The sequence below is a fragment of the Lepidothrix coronata genome, unplaced genomic scaffold (genome assembly GCF_001604755.1).
Source record: "Lepidothrix coronata isolate B3197 unplaced genomic scaffold, Lepidothrix_coronata-1.0 Scaffold168, whole genome shotgun sequence".
NCBI lineage: Eukaryota > Metazoa > Chordata > Aves > Passeriformes > Pipridae > Lepidothrix > Lepidothrix coronata.
In genome coordinates, this window is record NW_016690348.1 from 1,774,702 (window position 1) to 1,795,271 (window position 20,570).

Below are 20,570 nucleotides of genomic sequence, written 5' to 3' on the forward strand. Positions count from 1 at the left end.
CTGCATCAGATCTCTATTATACGGTCCTCCCTATCCATCCACACCACTTCTCTGTGTTTTCATCTTTCATCCTAACTCTCAGAAAGTTGTTATCTTTGGCCCTGGCAAGTAGCTTCTACAGCCTATCCCTTTCGCACATCTATCTTTTGTACCAAGTAGTTGGGTCCTGTCTCTCATCAGCTGAATACAAGCTTTTACAGCCACTAGTTGAACTTTCAGAAAAGCATCTCACTTTCTTTCATTGTCCTCTTTGCCCAGGGAGGTATCATCTGAACCTGGTGATATGGTTTAGTGGTTTAGGGGTTACAGTGGCAATGCTGTGTTGGTGGTTGGACTTGATGATCTTAAAGGTCTCTTCCAATCTCGATGATTCTATGATTCTTATTTGCTTTCTTTGTTTCCTTCAGTTTTGCCCCTGATCTCCTAAGTATCCACAGAAGTTTATCTACTTTAATCTGTATCTTTCTACTTCAAACACTACCTAATGATTATCTCTTGTTGTGATGAAACTGGATAATGGCAAGTTTCCTCATGTACCAAGACTTCTGCCTATCGTGCTCCTCAAAATCATTCTCCTCCATCTGTGTGTCTGTCATCTCCTGTTTTATATTTAAATATTTGTGCATCTGTATTCTGTTTATACACAGCATATATTGAACCTAATTCAACAGGATTCTAGTTCATGTATAGGCCTTGCAAACTAGCAATACTTATAGTATGTGCATGCTGACCATCTGTATGCTTGGCTCTCTCTCTCCAACCTGCAGAGCCAGTCTAGCAGCCAAGAATGCTGAAGTGCGACAGCAGTCCTAATGAGCCTTATACAAAAGAAGACACTCCATCCTGGTTCTGCATTCTGCAAAGACTTCCCCTAAGCCAGAGCTGCCCTGATGGCTGGCTGTGCTGGCTTTACAAACCTTTACACAACCTTGAAGAGTAAAAATTAATTTAGTGTGAAACAAAGGTGTGTGGAGCAGCTGTATGGCTGTGATAGGTAGCTGAGCTCTGAGAGATGAATCTCTATCTCTGCTACCTCATGTGGCTTATGTTTCTTTTATTGTGGACAGTGAGCAGAGTTGTTCTGCACATTAAAAGTTCCATGTGACAAAATTTTATGCATGGCAGAGTGGTAGTGGTTTTAGTGTGGCAATGTCAGGGGGTGTGAGGGCCATTTGTTTAGCAGAGGAAGGTGAGCCACAGGTGGAGCATGATGCCAAGGCAGGTGGGAGCTAAGACCTCACCAAAAAGCAGCAGGGTGTGGAGAAGCACGTTTGGTTCTTGAGAAGTCTTGAGAAGTGACAGTGATGAGAGTAAGACATAGTCCAGTGATTGCACAGCAAGTCTGTAGTGATGAGGAAGGTCCAAGAGCAATCCAAGAAGCCGAGCCAGCAGGTTTGAGTCAGGATCTGAGTCAGGATCGAGGAGATAGGACACCAGCTGTAGATGTAGCTGCTGTGAGGGTCAGTGGTACAGCCTCGGCTTAAAAGCAGTTCCCAAGGGAAAGGAGAAGGAGGCTCTCATTTCTAGCTTTCTTCACAACAGGTCTTATCAGCAGTGCAGCTGACCTTTGATTCAGCCAGCTAAACTCTAACATAGCCAATGGTACTCCTAGAACGGGGCTGTGCTCCAGGCCTTGCAGCTAATGTACCTGAAACACTGTCAGGGCTCATGAATTTTATGCAAGTTGCAAGACAGCAGCTAAGGCTAGAGACGGTCTTAAAAAGGCACCAGCTACAAATATCAAGCACATGGATAAATATATACTAACTTCTACATTTGCCTAACATCTGGGTTTGAGCAACTGCATAGGAGATGGTTTCAACTTTCTGCCTTTTCTTGCCAGAACATAACACTTTTCTCAGAGGAGGGAAGACAAGAAATTGTCTAGATGCTGTTGCCTGTAAGGTTTTGTCTTTGCCATAGGTAGCAAGTTTCCCCCTCTTAGGTCACTTAGCTTCCCTAACATTAGGATTTAGGAAGAAAGACTGCTGAAACTATGCCACGTGGATTGCAGACTTCAGAGCAAAAGGAGAAGCAGAAGTTTTTGTTGTCCTGACACAATTGTTCTTGGTTTGAACTGACATGGGTGGTAGAAACACTGGTAATATGGTACAGAAACTACAATTAAATTCTTAATAAAAAGCAGTCTTGTTACCGTCACGCAAAGCCTTCCCTCCCTAACAGGCTATTTTACTGTGATGTCTATAAAAGCTGACAGTAGCTAAGCTACTAGTATGCAAAGATCTTGACATTCTTGTCACCTCTTCATACTCTATAAACTTTTGTTTCATAGATCTGTGTTAACAGTTCATGGCATTACCTTTTGTCATCTGTTTGTGTATTACTCATGGCAATAGTGCCTGTGAGCAGGACTCCAGTGTGCTATGGTAACATAATTTATGTTAATTGTCTATCTTAGAGATGATTATAATAGGGAGATCAAAATTAAATTACAAAATCAAAATGCATATGTACAGTATCATGACTTCGCTGTGTCTCATAATTATGGATATATAATGTTCATGCTTATGAGTTGTAATGGTATTTGCTATTTGTTGCCAAATATTAATGATACTTTTTCAATCTATCTAATCAAGTGTTAATTAATGTGAGTTGTTAAATTTGTACATATAGTCAGCTTCCACTTATCTGGGGGCAGATTGTTCGTGTCACAGATTAATTGCACCACAGATGCAGGCACAGCTTGGGCTCTCCAGGTTTTATTATCTCTATCTCCTTCTGAGTCTGCCAGACCTGTGCTGGCTGCACGAGAATTGCTTGGATGTCTTTGCAACATGCTTGCCAGTGCTGCTCCCTGTTATTTTATTTATTTGCATGTACACTAAGCTAATTTAGTGATTCGCTGCATGCCATGCCCCAGAACTGAGCAGCCCTTACCAAAGGTAGTAGTGCAGAGTAAGTACTGCCCACAATTTCAGAGAATGGGAGTTGTGGTCATATTTTGCTGGAAAGGCTACTGGGTTTAAAAACCTTCAAAACCAGATTGATGTTTTAATGTGTGTTGTCAAATGACAGTCTGCATGCTCAAGAGGGATCTGGCAAGCTGGTGTTAGGAAACTGGTGAACTTTCCCGAGGACACATGGGTGGCTACTTAGTTCAAGATGAGCAGAACAAACCAGCATGGCACAAAGCTGTTCCCGTGTCTCTGCTCTGCATCCTCAGAGGAGGACACTCCTCCATTGGCTGTGGAGTCACCTCACGGGGTTCATGTAGTGCAACCTTCCGTGTAACACCCTGTCAGTCTGAGATCAGTTGCTTTTTTCCTCATTTGCTACAGAAAGCAAAGGTCTTGCATTTGGGTCACAACAACCCCATGCAATGCTATAGGCTGGTGGAAGAGTGGCTGGAAAGCTGCCCTGTGGAAAAGGAACTGGAGATGCTGGTCAACAGCTGGCTGAACACGACCCAGCAGTGTTCCCAGGTGGCCAAGAAGGCCAATGGCATCCTGGTTTGTATCAGCAATAGTTTGGCCAGCAGGACCAGGGCAGTGATTTTCCCTCTGTACTCAGCACTGGTGAGGCCACACCTCAAGTCCTATGTTCAGTTCTGGGCCCCTCACTATGAGATAGACATTGAGGTGCTGAAGCGTGTCCAGAGACGGGAGAAAGAGCTGGTGAAGGGTCTGGAACAAAGGAAGAGCAGCTGAGGGAGCTGGGTTTGTCTAACCTGGAGAAAAGGAGGCTCGGGGCAGACCTTATGACTTTCTACAACTACCTGAAATGAGGTTGTAGCCAGGTGGGGCTCATTCTCCTTGCCCTGGTAGCAAGCAACAAGAGGAAATAGCCTCAACTTGCACCACAGGAGGGTTAGATTGGATATTAGTAAAACTTCTTCACCAAAAGGGTGGTCAAGGAGTGCAACAAGCTGCCCAGGGAAGTGGTAGAATCACCATCCCTGGAGGTATTTAGATGATGTGTAGATGTGGTGCTAATGAACACGGTTTATTGGTGGACACGGCAGTGCTGGGTTAATGGTTGGACTCAGTGACATTAGAGGTCTTTTCCAACCTAAACAATTCCATGATTCATGTGGCTTTAGTTCACCATACTGTTTTCTAAACATTAAATACGTATTTGCTGGAGTTCTTTATTTTTAATACATGTGGATTGCTCGTTGAGACCTCTAGAGGGTGCAGGGGCAGAGCATCCCGCGGCCACTGCCCGCGGCTGTCCCCGGGACGTGCGGGGCTGTTCGGGGAGGCGCGGGGCTGACAGTGAGCTCCCGGCCCGGCCGCGCCCCAGCCACCGGCAGCGGGCGCTGCTGAGGTCGCGGACGCCACCATTTCCCTGTGGCCCTTTTCCCTGTGGCCCCTTTCCGGCAGTGGGCGGAGCGGGAGCGGCGCCGCGGCCCGGGAGGCGCAGCTCGGCCATGCAGGCGGAGCAGGGCGGCAGCCGGGCCCGCAGGGAAGGGGTCCGGCACGGCCGGCGGCGGCCTAGCGGCGCGGCCGAGGCAGCAGCTGAAGGAAGCGGCCGGGACTGCCACGGTCCCGGAGGAGGCGGGGGCCGGGGAAGAGGCGGCGCTTACGGACAACGAGGAGGCGGGGGCCGGGGCAGGCGACAGCCTCGAGGTCGCGGGGCAGCGCCGCCGCCCAGCGCTCCCCAGCACCAGCGGGTAGGCGGGAGTAGAACCCGCCCTCCGCGGGCGGCGGGAGGCGGGGCTGGGCGCGGCTGGGCCGGGGCGGCCCTTGGGGTGGGGGCACAACCCTTCCCTCCCTTATTCCTCCCCTTCCCGAGGTGGAGCTGGGCTGGTAGCTCTTTCTTGAGGCCCTTCCCGGGGGTTTGGCGGGGTGGAGCCGTATTCCGGGGTTGCGGGGCGCGGTGGGACTGCGGGCGTTACCTCTCGGGCCAGCCCGGCGCCTGCACGCGTGCTCTGCCCCCATCGTCCTGCCCTGGCACGGCTCAGCCAGCAGTAGTGCGCCTTGGTGCGGTATACACAGGAGTATTCTGGCCGAAATACGTTTATGATTTTGCGCTGAAGGGATAAAAGTCTTGTTTGAAAAATGCATCAGAAAAAATGCATCTCTGTTTACAAATAGACGTGAAGAATTGCTGAACGTTTTTGGCATAGTCGATTTAATGGTTGTGCTCGGATGATCTTTGAGATCTTTTCTAACCTTAACGATTCTATAGTCAGAAGTCGAAATGAGCGTGTGTCTTGTCCAGCCTGTTTTACTGAGATCTTGCGTAATGGATATCTGTGATTCATTGGAACACATATTTACCATTAGTACAAGTTAATGGTTGTGCTTTGACTAATTATAAAGTATTTTAGCAGATTAAAAGTAGCACAGACATACCAGTGTGTACCACAACTGCATCTGCAATTTCCTGTGGAAGTGCTAAAATGCTTTCTGTAACCTACCATGGTGTCAGATTTATGCCTTTGAAACAGTTTCCATTAAAAATACTTTAAAAGTACTACATCCAGATTGTCTCGCTTCCTTTAGCATTGTTGCAACGTAGAAATCTTGATTGTAGAAATCTGGATTGGCAGACACATTACAATGATGCTTACTGATTGGTAGTGGCAGCACGGGGAGACCAGCTGCTACCCCATTTCCAGCATCATGTTGATTAGATTCACTTTGACTGTTACAATGCCATGGCTTCAATTGACTCCAGCCAGTGTTTTATCTGTCTTAGAACTCCCATGGTTGCTGGAGGATTAAAAAAATATAAAATACTAATTTTGTCACTGTATTTAGATACATTTTAGCACTCATGTTTAAAAGTGAAACAATAGCTAAGATTTTCCCAGAACTCTGCTAAAGACTATTCAAGTGTAATGCTCTTCCTGCACTGGAGGGTTTGGATATTATGCATTGTATAGTCTCTTAGTACACCTGCCACAAATCTTGTGCTTAGCAGCTTGGATAGGATGGGCTCCCAGCAGTCCAGCCATACAGCAATGTGCCAGCCTGCAGCTGCTGGTTCTAGTGCTGCTGAGCCAGTCCCGTAATTTACCACTTCTGAAGCAGGGAGGACCTCCTTCTTTCATCTGTGTGGCCAGTTCTTGTCTGACAGGGAGTTACCACCTTTTATTGCCAGTTCCTTGGTGTTCTCTCTGTTCAGCAAGGTGACTTGTATTACCTGAGTGCACCACCTCAGTGAGGGGTGCTTGGTCCAGATTGAGCAGTTTGTGTGAGAGAACTCACTGTCTTTCAGTAACAGGGGGCAAATCTTTTGAAGTGGTGATGTGTGAATGGTAAACCTGGAAAGCTGGGTAATAATACAAGGAGTGTGATGGTCTTACCACATTCGCTTTCCTCACTGTGTACTGAGAAGCTGAAATCTTCTCTAAATTTTTTTTTTTCCAATGAAGTAGAAATTTGCATTAAATTGCATAATATTTTGGCAGCTATATTTCTTAGTCAATTGCATTCATTTAAAACCACTTTTGATCTTAAAATTTTGTGGGTTTGGATGTTTTAATTTAATTGTTCCTAAGCTTGTGTTTGAAGCTACAGGTGGACATTATTTCTGACCTGTACAACAGGGAGAAGAAAGTGTCATGGTGGCACATTCGGTTTTCAGTTTTGTTTGGACACATGCAGATGGAAACCACATTATATGCTTTATGCTACTACAAGAGTCCTGTTATTCTTTGGTTTTAGTCATGGATAATCAGCTGTGTTACTTGCAAAGCCTGTGAAGACCCAGTACCTGCTGAGTCAGTTCTTCACACCTTGGCTGTGTGCTATTGTAGAAGGAGATCAGGGTGCTGTTTGTTTATAAATAATTGAAGTCATACCCTGCATGGTACATACAGCTGTGGATCAGGATCTTAGAGATGAGTTTTCATGATTTCTGTCAGCTCTTAAGGAGGTGGCTCTCTGAGTAACTCCCAGCTCTGCACTTGAAACAAGATGCTGCCTCTCTCAAACATGGAATTGGTTTAGAAAACGTGAGGACAAGTGTTTTTATTCCTGGTTAAGAGGGAAAAAGATCTTCCACCTGCTATGTCTTTTTGTAACTAGTGTGCTTGTTGGTTTAACTGGCTTGATTACTGAAGATTTTGTGTCCTCCCTTCAAAAATGAGTTTGTCTTAATTATGACCAGCTGGTTTACCAAATGGCAGATTTCTTTGTAGATGTGTCATCTTGAATAATTTTTTTTTGTTTCAGTCTGGTTTAGCTGCTCTGTGCTATGTTAAATGAATAAAACACGGTTACAATCACTCATTTTTAGTAAAATGTGGAATTATAATGCTTAAAGTAAAAGATCCAGTTGACATTGGCCCAATATAATCTCTCACTTTTAGTCTAACTCCTCTAACTTGCTCAGAATTTTACATACTGTCAGAATATTAGAATTGCTCTCTCTATGAGATACATCATATTAAAACAGAAACAACTTTCTGAAACTGTGGACATGACACTGGGTTTTATTTTGATGGTCCTTGACCACATTCTTTTGTGGGTTGTTTAAGGAGATTTTTCATTGTCCTTTATGTTTGCAATTTACGAAGTATTTTTTAAACTTTCTATTCAGTTATTTACTGAGTGTGCATGTAATGACTGCTTCAGTGCAGGTGGAATTGGCAGGTCTGTTTCAATGTTCCTTTTCTGGTTTGGGGCACTGGTTGCAGTAAATATTTTATTTTTAAAGAATGGAGGTTAACAGGTGGGTTTTGGTACAGTTTTTCTTAGGTATGGTTAGTTTCAAGATATCATGTTTATTTAGTGTTTATTATATCTTCATTCTTGTGGGCCACGCACATACAGAACTGATCTAAGAGAACATCTAATGCTGTCAGCATTAGATAATTTTTTCCTAATGAGTATGAGCTAAGTCTTTACATTCTAAGCAACTGCAAAAAGCAGTTCACAGACAGTAAAAAAAGCTTGCATTTTTCATATGCAGATATGTTTGATTTCCTTTGGAACACTGTAACACAACTTGTGCAGATAGAAGAATAGATTTCTGGATCTTGAAGACAATAAATCTTTTGATATTTTAAATTAATGTTCTCAAAAGCAACTAAAAAAACCCTTACTTAAATTAATGTACATCAGTTTGTGAGCTGTACTTAATTACTAATGAGGTGTGAAGAGCTTCCCTTCTCAGGAGTTTATCTGCTGTGATGGTTCAGTGTGAAACTGGTGTTTGTTAAACAGAATTCTGCAAGGCTTCATTCTGTATCTGCTCATGTTCAGTGTTTCTATTAATAATTCTGATGAAAGATTAAAATATACAGTGTTAAAATTTGCAGATAGTGCTAAACTGGCAGGAGGGTGGAGCACAGAACGCAGTCTCAACAAATGGGAGAAACAGCCTGCACTAAGGTGTAATTTAAGGTCAAATATTTTGTAAACTACATTTACATAGAAAAATCTATAAAGGTGTGACTGATTAAGCCGCAATTTTATAGAAGGAAACTGTCAGTTTAATGGATGAGAAGGTATCGATTAGCAATGCAATCACACTGAAGAACTGGTTCAATTCTGGGAAGATTTGGACCAGCTGGGAAAGTTTAGAGGGAAGGAATGAAGAAAGCTATGAAGTCTTGAAGATATGACCGAGGAGGACAGGCTCAAAAACCTGGTTCTTTTTGGCTGGGTTTTTTTGTTTGTTTGTTTGTTTGTTTTTTGTTTTGTTTTTTCTTCCTTTTTTTTTTCTTTTTTTTCCTCTATCTGACAAAGAGGACACTTTGAACAGGCCTGTGTAGAAATGTTCCATTAAATAGAAAGGTTGCTGTAAACAGGTCCGTTTTAGGCAGGACAAGAAGAAAAACATTGTTAAGAATCAGAAGGTTGAATTCGGGCCTTGAGAATAAAAATTGTGACTGAAAGGGTAGATAGCTTGTGTAATGGATTGTGTAGGAAGTACTTGGAGATCAGTACAGAAAAATATGTATGGTGAAGGTTACTGAGCCTACTCACTAGAGCTGATGTGTAACCACTTGTCACAGTCCTATTTACTTTTCTTTTATTTTTTCAAGGCTGTCTGTGTGATGGAAAAAGAGAAATGCTTTTATACAGTGAAAGTTAATTTATTCTTTTCAGTTTCTAGACAACAGAGGAACCTGTTTTTCACAGTGCTGGGGACTGCAATGTTTTGTAATAATCCCTAATTGTTTAGTGTAGAATGGTTTAGTGATATTTATTGTTATTCCTTCGTTGTATTTTACCAACTTTCCTGCTAATTTAACCTGAGACACTTGTATTAAAAGCATCCCATTTCACAGGTGAACATGCAGCACCGTTGCTGCATAGCAGCTTCATGTCTGACTCTGTTACTTCCTTGGAAAGAGCTTGAGGTTTTTTATATTTTGGATGGCTGTGCTTTTCTGTCCTTGCCTACTTAAGTGCTTTTGTTCCTCATTTTCCTCTCAAGTCTCTGGGGTAGTAATTTGGTAACTTTCAAACAGGTTATCCCAAATATTTTCTAGCTTAAAGAAGAAACTGTAGCAGCTGCATATTTTGTTAATCATGTGAAACACAACTTTCCATCCTTCTCTTATTTAGATTTAATTACCCAATAAAATAGAGTGGATATTATTCAGATAAAATGAAATGGTAATATTTTGAATAATGGAGAAGAACTTCCCATCATATTTAACTGAAGATTTTAGAATTTCGGATAGGACTAAAACTACACATTTAAGAATCCATCCAGCCACCCATCCATCCGTCCATCCAGGGTGATGAACCAATGCTGTAAGAGACCAGTAGGTGGTGCAGGCAGCCCACCCGCTGGCTGCTCCCATGCTGGATGGCCCAGCTGCGCTTCCTTGAGCTTGGAAAGGGCCAGAATTACATGACGGAGAGTAAAGATGTGTGCATGTCACAGGCTGGGAATGTTTTTCTCATCTCATAGTGTTTCTCGAACGTACAGCGCAATGTGTGAAAGTCAAACGTGTGAATTATGAGGACTTGCTCCTGGGTATTTCTTCCAAACAGAACTCAGAAGTTACTTGTAGGAAGGGAACTCTGTAATTCTGAGCTAAAAATCTTGTTGTGCTACTGGGATAAGTGTTTGATCCTAGAGAACATAATACAGGAGTTTGTTTGGATATATAAAGTGTAGGTAGTAGGTATTTCTGGTGAAGAATAAATAAATTTGTAGAAGTGATGTAATTTGATTAAAAATTATTCCATGCAGTGGAAAAGTGCTGTGCTCTTTTCCTCACAAAAGTAACTGGGTAGTTTCAGGAGCTCTGTTAAAAGTTCCCAGCCAGTCTAATCGTTCTGCACAGCCTTTGTAGCTGTCAGGTTTCCCTGCATTGTAAAGAAAAAAAAAATGCTGATTATTGGTTCAGTAGTGATTTAAAGCCTTATAAAAAGTATGGAGGAATATTTCTTACTCAGTTTCATAATCAGAGGATTTCAAGCCTGTGTGATTCAGTATTCTATGGTAAGGCATAGAGTAGGGTCCATTTCTCACTGTTCTTGTTCATGTATGCAATTCCTCAGTACTTTTATGTGGATATAGGGGGGTTGGGGTGGTTTATGGGTTTGTTTCTTTGTTTGTTTAATTTTTGTAAATAAGACTTTTAACTCTTCTGCAGGTAGACTTAGTAATGCATCTTGCTGGTAAAACTCATAAATCTTCTGGAGTGTATGAGAAACTTGCCTCAAGCACCTATTTCTATTCCTGCTTCTCTTTTCCCTGAGGATAATTCTACAGTTACAGACTGTACAGCCTCTCTCTTTAACCCTGGAATAGCTGGGATCTTTGCCTTGTAGAGAACAGAGTGATGATTCTGGGCCACAGCTCTTCCTAGGCAACTGCTCTGTCACTGACATGTTGGGAGGCCTTGATCTTTTTCTGATTGCCTGCCAAATTAAGGTTTTTGGTATTTTGGTTGGGTTTTTTTTGGGGGGGGGTTGGGTTTGGTTTGAGGGTTTTTTCCCCCCCAGTATTCTGTTTCAGGCTGTATTATTCACATTATGCTGCATTGCTGACTTTACTGGCCTATTATGTTCCTGTTAATTTGTAACAGATGCTCAAATGATCCCGTCCTCCGTATTTCTTTTTCTTCCACTTCAACCTCATTGTTAGCAAGGATGTTAAAAGTCTCAGAGTAAAATGTTTTTGTAGAGGTAAAATTAAAAAAATGAATTGTGCTAATGAGAAAAATTAGTTCCTTCAGTATTTTTGTCTTAGTTTGAGTTACTGTCAAGGAAGATTTTTTGGTGCAAAATTGCCTCAAATTGTTTTCACTCCTGATGGAGTCACAGCTGAGTGCTGTCTGTAGCTCAACATCCACTGCAAAATGGATACAAAGTTCTCCTGCAGTTACTGGTCTGTATGCACCTAAGTCTGGCAACCAGTGCGAACTGTAGCACATAAAAGTGTAATAGGCACATAAAATCCTGGGATTGTAGTGTATCCCAACAGGTACAGCCCAGTCTTCCTTTAACTTGTTGGGAGTTTAGATGTGTTTGCACTTTCAGAAAGTTCTAAGTGACTCTTAGAGCTTCCTTACAGTAGTGTTAAGTTCAGGGTCAGAGCATCATTGTGTGGTAGCTCTTAACTTTTTAAAATTATACCCTAGATCAATGGCAAAATAAAATTACATTTTACCATCTTGTTTTTTTTTAAATATGGCATTAGGGCATTGAGGACCTTGGACAATGATTCTTCATTACCTTATGCTGCATGTTGGACTTAGGGAAGCACATTCTTTAAGGCTATTTAGAAAAATATCTTTCAGAGGATTTCCCCCTCCACCCTCTTCCAAAAAAAGTTGAAGGTCAGTGAAGGAAGGGTGACTGGGCTTCGAGTGGTGATCTCTAAAGTGTCAGCAGTAATTTGCATTCAAATTTGATATACAAATAACAAAGGGGGTTTTTCGAGTGAATGCAAAGACAGATTTTTGAAAACATCTGAGGTAGTATACCACTCTGGTGTAGTTATAAAACAATTCAATGAAGTTGGTTTAGATACAAAACAACATTCCCTCAAGAGGCTGATACTCACAGAATAAACATGGAGATGCAATACACAGAAGTGGAGTTTTCATGAGCACAGGGTAAGTTCTGTTCTGTTCATATAGAATTATTTTAGCCTTGTTTAATGGTAGGATTTTTACTGATGTTATGTGTAGATATGAATCATGTTTTTTCTTCAGCTGTAAATAGGTTTGAACATAAGAACTTCTCAGGATGTAGACTTTTTCTTTTGTTATTTGAGATTGGTATTCTGCAAGTGCAGTGATGCTTTTCAGGGAGGAAACTTTGGTTATACTCTTTATCTACAAGTTACCTATCGTAGAGGACGATAGTTCACACCAGGTCACAGTCACATAACTAATCTGTTTGAATTGCCCATAACACGTTTGAAAAATCAAGGCGAGAGAAATACTTTTTGCTATTCAAAGCATTAAAACAGCTTCTAGAACCATACTTAGTGATTGTTGGAGCAGTCACAATTTTATGTAGAAACTTCAAGAATAAGTCTCTTTCTTGTGTACTTCATGAGATGTTTTTCCCTTTAGCTAGAGCACCATTCCTGTTAGGCAAAACATTGTTTTCAGAATAGGATGTCTCTCTTGGATAATTCTATCTTTAGCTAACACAGAGTGATAAGTTCCAGTATCCAACATTTATGAAGCAGTCTTAGGATTTCATCCCTCTTTCAAAAATTCTCATCCTGTACAATAAAGACTAAAAGCTTTTTTCTTCATGCTACCTGCTCTCTCAGCTGCCCTTTCTGCTAATTAAGCTTCTCTTTAGCTTTGGTAGATCTTTCTAAAGGTCACCAGTAGAGCAAACTACTGAAAAGGATTACTCTTTGCAGGGATATTTTTTTTCTTTTCATGAAAGAACCTTTGTTGAGGCTCTTCCTTCCTTAGTCTAAAGGAAAAAAAAAAAGCTTTAGCTTTTTTATTTTTCCCCCAAGCTGAAAAAGTGGTTTATAATAGAAACTTGAACTTTTTCTGACAGAGCTCTGATGTCTAGGTGAGCAATAAAGAAATAAATTGTTGCTGTTTATGAGAAGCAATGCTGAAAACTCACTGAAGGCTTAGTAGAAATTCATCAATAGGTCACTATGCCAACATGAAAAGACTGTGAGCATACAAACATGTCACCTCATCTCCATTAATACTTTTATAGAAATAATTTTTAACTTACTCTGGTGTGTGTCATTGTAATGATGGAATAGATTGAATGTTTAGCACTACTATTTAATTTTATTAATATTATTGACAAATCAGAAAGTGCAATACACAAAATATTAAATATCAAGGGTTTTTTTTTTAGTCTCTGTATTTCATTAGGTGTGGTCTGGAAAAAAATAGAGCATAAAAACGAAAGGATTTGCAAACATCTATACTGGCTTGTTTAAGCTGGCTGCCAAGAATTGCAATTAAGTGACTTTTACAAATGTTAATTTTCTGTTGAATAATTGGAAGGGAAAAAAATCTTATCTAAATTACATGAAACCCTGAAGGAGAAGGTATAATGAAAAATAGTTTAATTATTTTCAGTGAGACAGCAAAACAGATTGATGAGTTTATCAATAACTGTTTATTTTCTTGTCTTATTGTATCCTTTATTAGCCACTGAAAATGCCATTTATGATGCAGGAAAAAAAGTCTCATAATAAGGTAGTGTATTATTTTCAACTCCTTCTCAAAATATATAGCAAAATCATCTTTGGATCTACCAGTTCGTGTTAGAAACAGCTTGTGTGTAATGTTACAGAGCCGTTAGCACTGATGCTTTTTTGTAAAAAGGGAGGCAGTGGACACAGGGCCTTTTTTGGATACAGAGTACACGATGAAAAAGTTTCAGTCTGCAATGAGTAATGAGGCAAAAGATTTGGAGAATGTGGAAAAAAGGAACAAGTTCAAACTGTGATGTTTTCTTCCCAGTTTCAAATACAAAGTGCAGTCAAGTTTGGTTTTTTTTTCACCTCTCAGCTAAGTGACCTGCCATTGAACTTGAAATAGTTTTTATCTGAATTTCCCTCAATTCCTTTTTTTCAGACCCTTTGTACTTTATGTAAAAACATGATATTGTCGTAAAGAGAGCAGAAATGAAAGACAGAATGATGTGAAGTGTTACTTTTTTGTTTTTTTTTTTCTTTTTTTCTTTTGTGTGCATGGTGATTAGGCATCTACAGGGCACACAGGCCACCAGCTTCTTGAGTTCTCCTACTAGGAGGTACAATACAAAATAATATAGGTCTGGCTGAGAAAACAGGTTAGATCTCACATTTCAGAGTATGTACAGTCACTGTGTTCTCATGGAAAGTGGGAGATGCAACTTGAAATGCATTCGTGCAGAGAAGGGAGTTGAACTTATTTCCACTTCCTGGATAAAATACTGTAGTTCTGCAGTAGCTGAATAAACATGGATTGTATTTATTTACACTGTCTCTTTGAGATGCTTTGTTTTGGCAATCCCCTCTCTTATGCCCCAGTCCCCATCGATTCTCAGGTCATTTCAGGACAAACAGAACTATTTTTGCTGGTTAAAGTTTTACATTTCTGTCAAAAGTGTGCTGCTTCGAGACCAAGTGCATGTCAGACTTTGGTGATAAAACGTTCTGCTTCTGGCTTACCTGAGTCAAAACAATGTGATGTCTCTACATCTTTTATTTGTGTTATATTGATATTTTTATATATAAACAGAATCCACAAACATGTTCATCATTAATACTCAAATAGCAGTTGGAGAACATGCTGCTCTGGGAACTATACTACTACCTATACATCTTTGAGCTATACTACTGAAAAAGCTTGAAAATGGGCTGTGTGGTGTGTTGCTGCCTTTTGTTTCGGAGGAGCACCATAGGGACACATTGTCCATAATACAGCTGTATTTTAAATGACAGTGCATATGGATTCGACACTCTCACCTTTGGAGGCAAACCCACCACAAATCAGATGTTTGGCAATAATTTGCTGCATAATGGGACAACATATTGCATGGTGCCTGAGAGAATTCCAACTGATTTGTTCCTTTTTAGCTGACTTTTGTGAGGAAGTTGATAATGGAGGGTATAAGTGGCTGCTTTCTTTGCACCACTCAGATATACTGTCAGGGAGATGCTGCCTTGACTATGAAGCAGGGATTGCAATGTCTTAAATTTGGAAGCATATCCTTGATGAATTACTGTTTTACTCATTTCCACTTTCCTTGCATCACTATGTTGACTGGTTTGCAGACGTGTATGAAAATGGATCAGCCCATATGTTCCTCACATAATTGAAAAGACAGGGAGAAAGAAAGGGTTTGGTGTTTGTTTGTCAAGTGGGTAGTTAGTACTTTCTGTATGTTTTCTGATTTTCCACCGTATAAAGAAAAACATTAATTGTAGTATTGGTCTAAGAAATGCTGTTTAAAACCCTGGGCATCAAGGATAGTATCTTTTTGATGTAGAATTGCTGTAAGTGTGGTTAGTTGGTTAAGCATGACTTGCTTCTTTTTATAATTGGTGTCATTCAATATATCTATATCCTGCCTCTTTTTTTTCTTGGTATGTGGTTTTTGCATTCAGCTTTATAGCTATGCATTTCGTTTACCTGTCAGACAGTCTGCTTTTTATCCTTAGTGTCTTTTATATAACTTGTTCATTTGACTGTCTGTTGGTCCTAAAAATTACCCCTTTTTGACCCTCCTTTCTGAAAATATTGTCAAACAAGGCAGTGTGTAACTCAAGTCTTACTGCTTCATCGTGCCACACCATAAATGTAATAATGCAACTTAATTTCAAAAATGCATAATGGCTGGACCTGCCAATTTGTTGATAGAAGGGTAGTAGAGATGTGAGGTTTTTTGGTAGCATGTGAAATTATATTTGTGAAATGGCATTATATTAATAATGAAGAATGAAAATCTTAGGGGCTATGCTACTTACAGTGTTGCAGACATAGCGAAAGGGAGGAGGAAACAAAATGCTGTCCACTGAAATTTCTTGATATAGTATCTTTATAGGGTTTCAAACTGATAGGGTGTCTCCTTTTGCAGCTTTAATTTTCATTATCTCAATATTTATGTGTTTGCAATATGCTGTTATTATATGATAGTTGTTCTGAAAAAATGACAGATGTTGGAGGTTTTAATTTAAATTCAAGATAGAATTTCCCACCATGAACCAAACATCAGTACTTGTATATAGAACCTCTAAAATGATGCCTTACACAGCTTAGTGACTATCTTAAAACCTTAACTGCAAAGAGGGACTAAAAGCAGTCGCAAATGGCAAATGTTCTGAAGTTTATGTTAAAAATTTAATCAATCAACATAAATATTTGTAGCAAAGCATTTTTTTTCTTAACTATGTGAGTTTGACGAAGAGCACCTCTATATCCACATGTCTTATGTGAAGCAGGAATAGTAATGGAGAATCTGTAAGTCTTTAGTGGAAAGACAAAACAAAATTTACTTTAGAAAAACAAGTTTAAGATTGCAGGAAATTAAAGCCAGGGATACAGCTTACCAGTACACTTAGCCAGTCTAGCAGATAACTGTTGCCAGATATGAAGGAAAGACCTACTTCCCAGTTCTCGTGTTTTATGACATGCTTTCAGGCTATCTAACCTTTATTTTTGCATGTCTGATTCTGCTGTGAACCGATAAAGGAACTTAAGCTGGCAGAAGGTTAGGAGTAGAAAAGAGAGGAAAATGATTGATTATATTTCTGGCAGTTGGGGTGTACAGTTTCAAAGAATACTGTTCTGTTTGGTGTCTTTCAGAATTTTTTCATCTTTAATGCTGTGCCAATTGAAAATAGAACAGTGTGAGTGAATATCACTAAACTACTTTCATGTTTTGAAATCCATAGAAAAATAATGTCTTATTCCTATGTGCTTTATCTTTTACCAAATAGATGCATTTAAAAAACTGTAAACTTTTAACTTGTTACTATATATTATCAAACATTTTTGAATCTGAAGATAAGGAGTAGGTTTGTTGTTATTGAAATGTGAGTTTTGGAGGACTCCTTTCATTTGTAATGTAGCACAGCAAGAAATCTTTCAAGAGGTTGTTTCGGGAGGGTTGTTTGTTTATTTTTTCTATTTTCACTGTGGTAAAAAGATGGATCTGTTGAGAAACTTTGTCACATATTTCTCCTTGCATGAGAAACCCTGAAGCTTCTTCAACATGTTTTTGATCCTTGGTAGAGTCACTGGATTTGTGCTGGCTTTGTCCTAAAACTGTGTGCTTGTAGGGGTTATTGACTAAACATTAGACTTGTCAATATAGCTGAGATCTTCTCTAAACTTCGCTCAGTAGAGCAGCCTTTGTTCCAAGTTTAGGAAATAACCTTTGTGAGTTAGGATCAAGACTCAGTTTTGTCTCTGTTCTGCAGGTGGCTGCTTTGAATGAGCTTTTTACATAATTAGTCATGCTTTTACTTCATCACTGATATGGTTGCAGAAGTACAAAGCTTTTCAATACATCTCAGTTTATAGCAGATACCTTTATTGAGAGAGACTGTCTTACCCATTGACTCGTGAAGACCGGTAAAATAGCAATATCCTTCAAAAAGTCTCTTATTTAACTGTTGAGGTGGATATTTACCCTCAATACACTTTGATTCCGTGATGTTACAGAATTCCTCATGTGTGTTCTTTACAAGTTATTGTTAAAGCTGTTAATATGGCTGCCTTTGCAATTTCAGAAGTGCTAGAATAAAACAGCAAAATGAAATGCTAAGAATTAGGTATACTATTGGAGGTTTTCAAGCCGTGAATGGACAAAGCTACAACCTGCCCAGTCTGATTTCAGTTTTGACCTTCTTTTGAGTAGGTGGTTGGACAAGATAACCTTTGCAATCCCTTGCAGCTTGGATTAGTTTATAACACTTTGCCATTAACACATAAGAATTGAATAAATTTCAGGATACAGTCAGTCTCTAGTGCAGCTCAGGGCACTTCTGCTTAGGAACAGCAGATTTGGTAAGAACAAATAACTTTCTCTAGAAGATTTCCTTAACCAATCTAGGATACTAAGTGTAATACAGCATTCACATATGTGGAGCCATATGTATGCCATATATAAAACTTCTGACTTTTGCCAAATACAGTCTATACATAGGAACAATCGGTAATCTTACTGAAAATGCTAAACCTTTGTGACAATATACTTTGTAAGGTTTTATTGAAACCTGTTATTTCTGTCAAGACAGAGGCTCCTATTTTGTTTGCACTCATATTTTTGACTGATGTTTGGAAGAAAAAAAGTCAGCTTTTTAAAGTTACTGTAAATTTGAAGGTAATAAAGCTGCCAGGTTTTGTGCAGGTCCATGTGACAATTTTGTATAAATTGCCTGAGTTGCATAACTGCCAGTAACTTTCATATAATGATTTCCAGTGAATTAAAGACAAAATATGGTTGATTTTCTGTTGATGGAAATGCATTAGCTTGGCAAGTTTAGAAAATCAAAAGTCTCTTTATCTATAGACAGCAGCTGGACAAACTTCCTACAGACTCTTTGTTCGCAGCATGGCTCAGCCTTGGTGAAGGAAGGCAAAGCATTACTCCTACAGTTAATGCAACTTGTTGATTCTTTACTGAGTTTTGCAATTAGTACAGAATGAGTGCTGAATTTGTAATTATACTATTATCACAACATACCCCATCAAATATCCTTCAGTTTGGAGTTTTAATCTAGATGAGTAAAGTGAAATTTTAGCTAGTGGTTCTGTAGTTTGGGAAATTCTGTATCTAATGAGCAATGTCTTGATATATGCAGATTTTGCTTAACCAAGCCCCATGTCTTGATAATGTACGTTGCATGGTTATTAAGTTTAATTTATCTGCGAGTCAACAGTTTTCAAATGGGGTCTCTAAAAGTTGCAATACAGAACTTGAGCAGTGTGTATTAGATTTTGTCCCATAAGGCACTCACTTGAAGGACCGTGCAGCTAATCGTGTACTAGGTCATGGAGGTATTTCTGAGAGGGCAGTGAAAAGTGAGCATCAGGATTTATGGATTGTTTTCTAGTTCTTTGAAAGGGAAGATAGTCTACCATTTAAATCAGTAGTTGCAAACAAAATAACCAAGCTGTTTGCTTGTGGGGCTTTATTTTTTTTTCACCTGTCTCAGTGAATCTAAGGGAGAAATTTAGCTCCTAATAGAAGCTCTGGTTCCAATTCAGTGAGGTGTAAGATTTGTACAGAATATGGCTATAGCTTGTGGAAATATTAATAATGGTTTGTGAGGAAGGCGAAGTACAACTTGTGGTCCTGGTACTTGATCATGTTATAACTTTACAGAGTACAAAGTATCTTTTAAGAGGTGGAGGTTTTGTTCCAGTTAAACAGTTATGAGAATACAGTCTTTTTCATTTAAAGTTTTTAATCCATTTTGATTATTTGTGTCTTCTAGATAGAATAAGCAAGAACTTTGAAGCAAAATAGTTTGATGGACAAGATTGTTATATTTACTTTTTCACTGTCGTTATGATCAGACATGCGAATACGATATCTCTTGAAAACAATGCACTACAGATAAGCTAACAGCTCAGTTTTTGGCAGCTGTTCCTGAGTGTTATTACAAAATATTCTTTTCTGTCTCTGAAAGAAGTGGTATCTTATGATATCACCGCATTGGGAAAATCTTATTTTTCAGGGAAATTTACAAAGCTTATCTTTTGTTTACTCTTCTAAAATCTGGATTAAGAGTACTAGATAAGAGTAGTTTATGAGATTGTATTCTGCTTACTTCATACTGCCCTTTTTATATTCTTCTAACTTGCTCTTTTTTCTCAGTACAGAAATTTATCATTAATATTCCTAGGTAGACTGAACAATGTGTTGGCATGCTTCATGGGATTTTCCCAGGTAGCTGAGTTGTATGCAATATACTGACAGACATGTTTACCTTGTAAATTCACATTTGCTATTATTTTATTTTTGTTGTTTTTGAAACAAGATTCCTTCTTGTCCATATTATTCTGAATTGCATTTCAAAAATCTATCAATGAATTCCAACTGTCTGTCTAGGTAACTTCATGGAGTTCTCTATTATTTCTTGCGGATAAGGACATCTTGATTCTAAACACCTACAAACTTGCATCAATATTGATAAAACTGCACTAGTATTTTGTCTTTTGTAAAATAATACCACTAATTTAAAAATCCAGTTCTGCTTTAATTTGCCATAGTTCTAAATATATTCTGTTTTTCTTTAAAGACAGTTTTTCTTTACTGTACAGTTCATATTTTAGAAAGTCCAAATGAATTTCCACTGCAATAAACCAGATGATGTATTCCTTTGTCAAGTAATTACTTACAAGAAGAGAAGAAGGACATATGTCTAGGGGTTGTAATTAGGTAAATGTGTAAAATAGGAACAACTCTTTTAAAGGTTATTATACTATATATAACTATCTTAAAGTACAAGCCTATCAATCATAGTGATATATAAATTAAGCTGTCAGGGGATTCTCCTGTATCTTTCTGAATTTAAGTGTAAATAAAGTGAATTTAATGAACACTTTTGCTAAAAAAGGAAATATTTTTGAGATTGTGTTGTATTTATAATGTGCTAAGATAATTCCTGGTGTAATTGCATTGCTCCTGTTTGGTTACACCACCAATGACTTTGAACCATTAAATTAAAAGCGAGTATGTCTTTCCAAGAGC

The 20,570-nt window shown here is 39.1% G+C and overlaps 2 protein-coding genes across 6 annotated transcripts in view; one reads left to right on the top strand and one right to left on the bottom strand.

The window, feature by feature from the left end:
* Nucleotides 1-20,570, bottom strand: part of CHRM5 (cholinergic receptor muscarinic 5) — a 55,969-nt gene that overhangs the window by 3,685 nt on the left and 31,714 nt on the right. The gene's annotated exons all lie outside the window — the stretch shown is intronic.
* Nucleotides 4,391-20,570, top strand: part of AVEN (apoptosis and caspase activation inhibitor) — a 97,834-nt gene continuing 81,654 nt past the window's right edge. Inside the window, exon 1 of the mRNA XM_017829735.1 lies at nucleotides 4,391-4,633. Within this exon, the coding sequence (XP_017685224.1) occupies nucleotides 4,391-4,633 (243 nt within the window). The remainder of the gene's footprint in view (nucleotides 4,634-20,570) is intronic.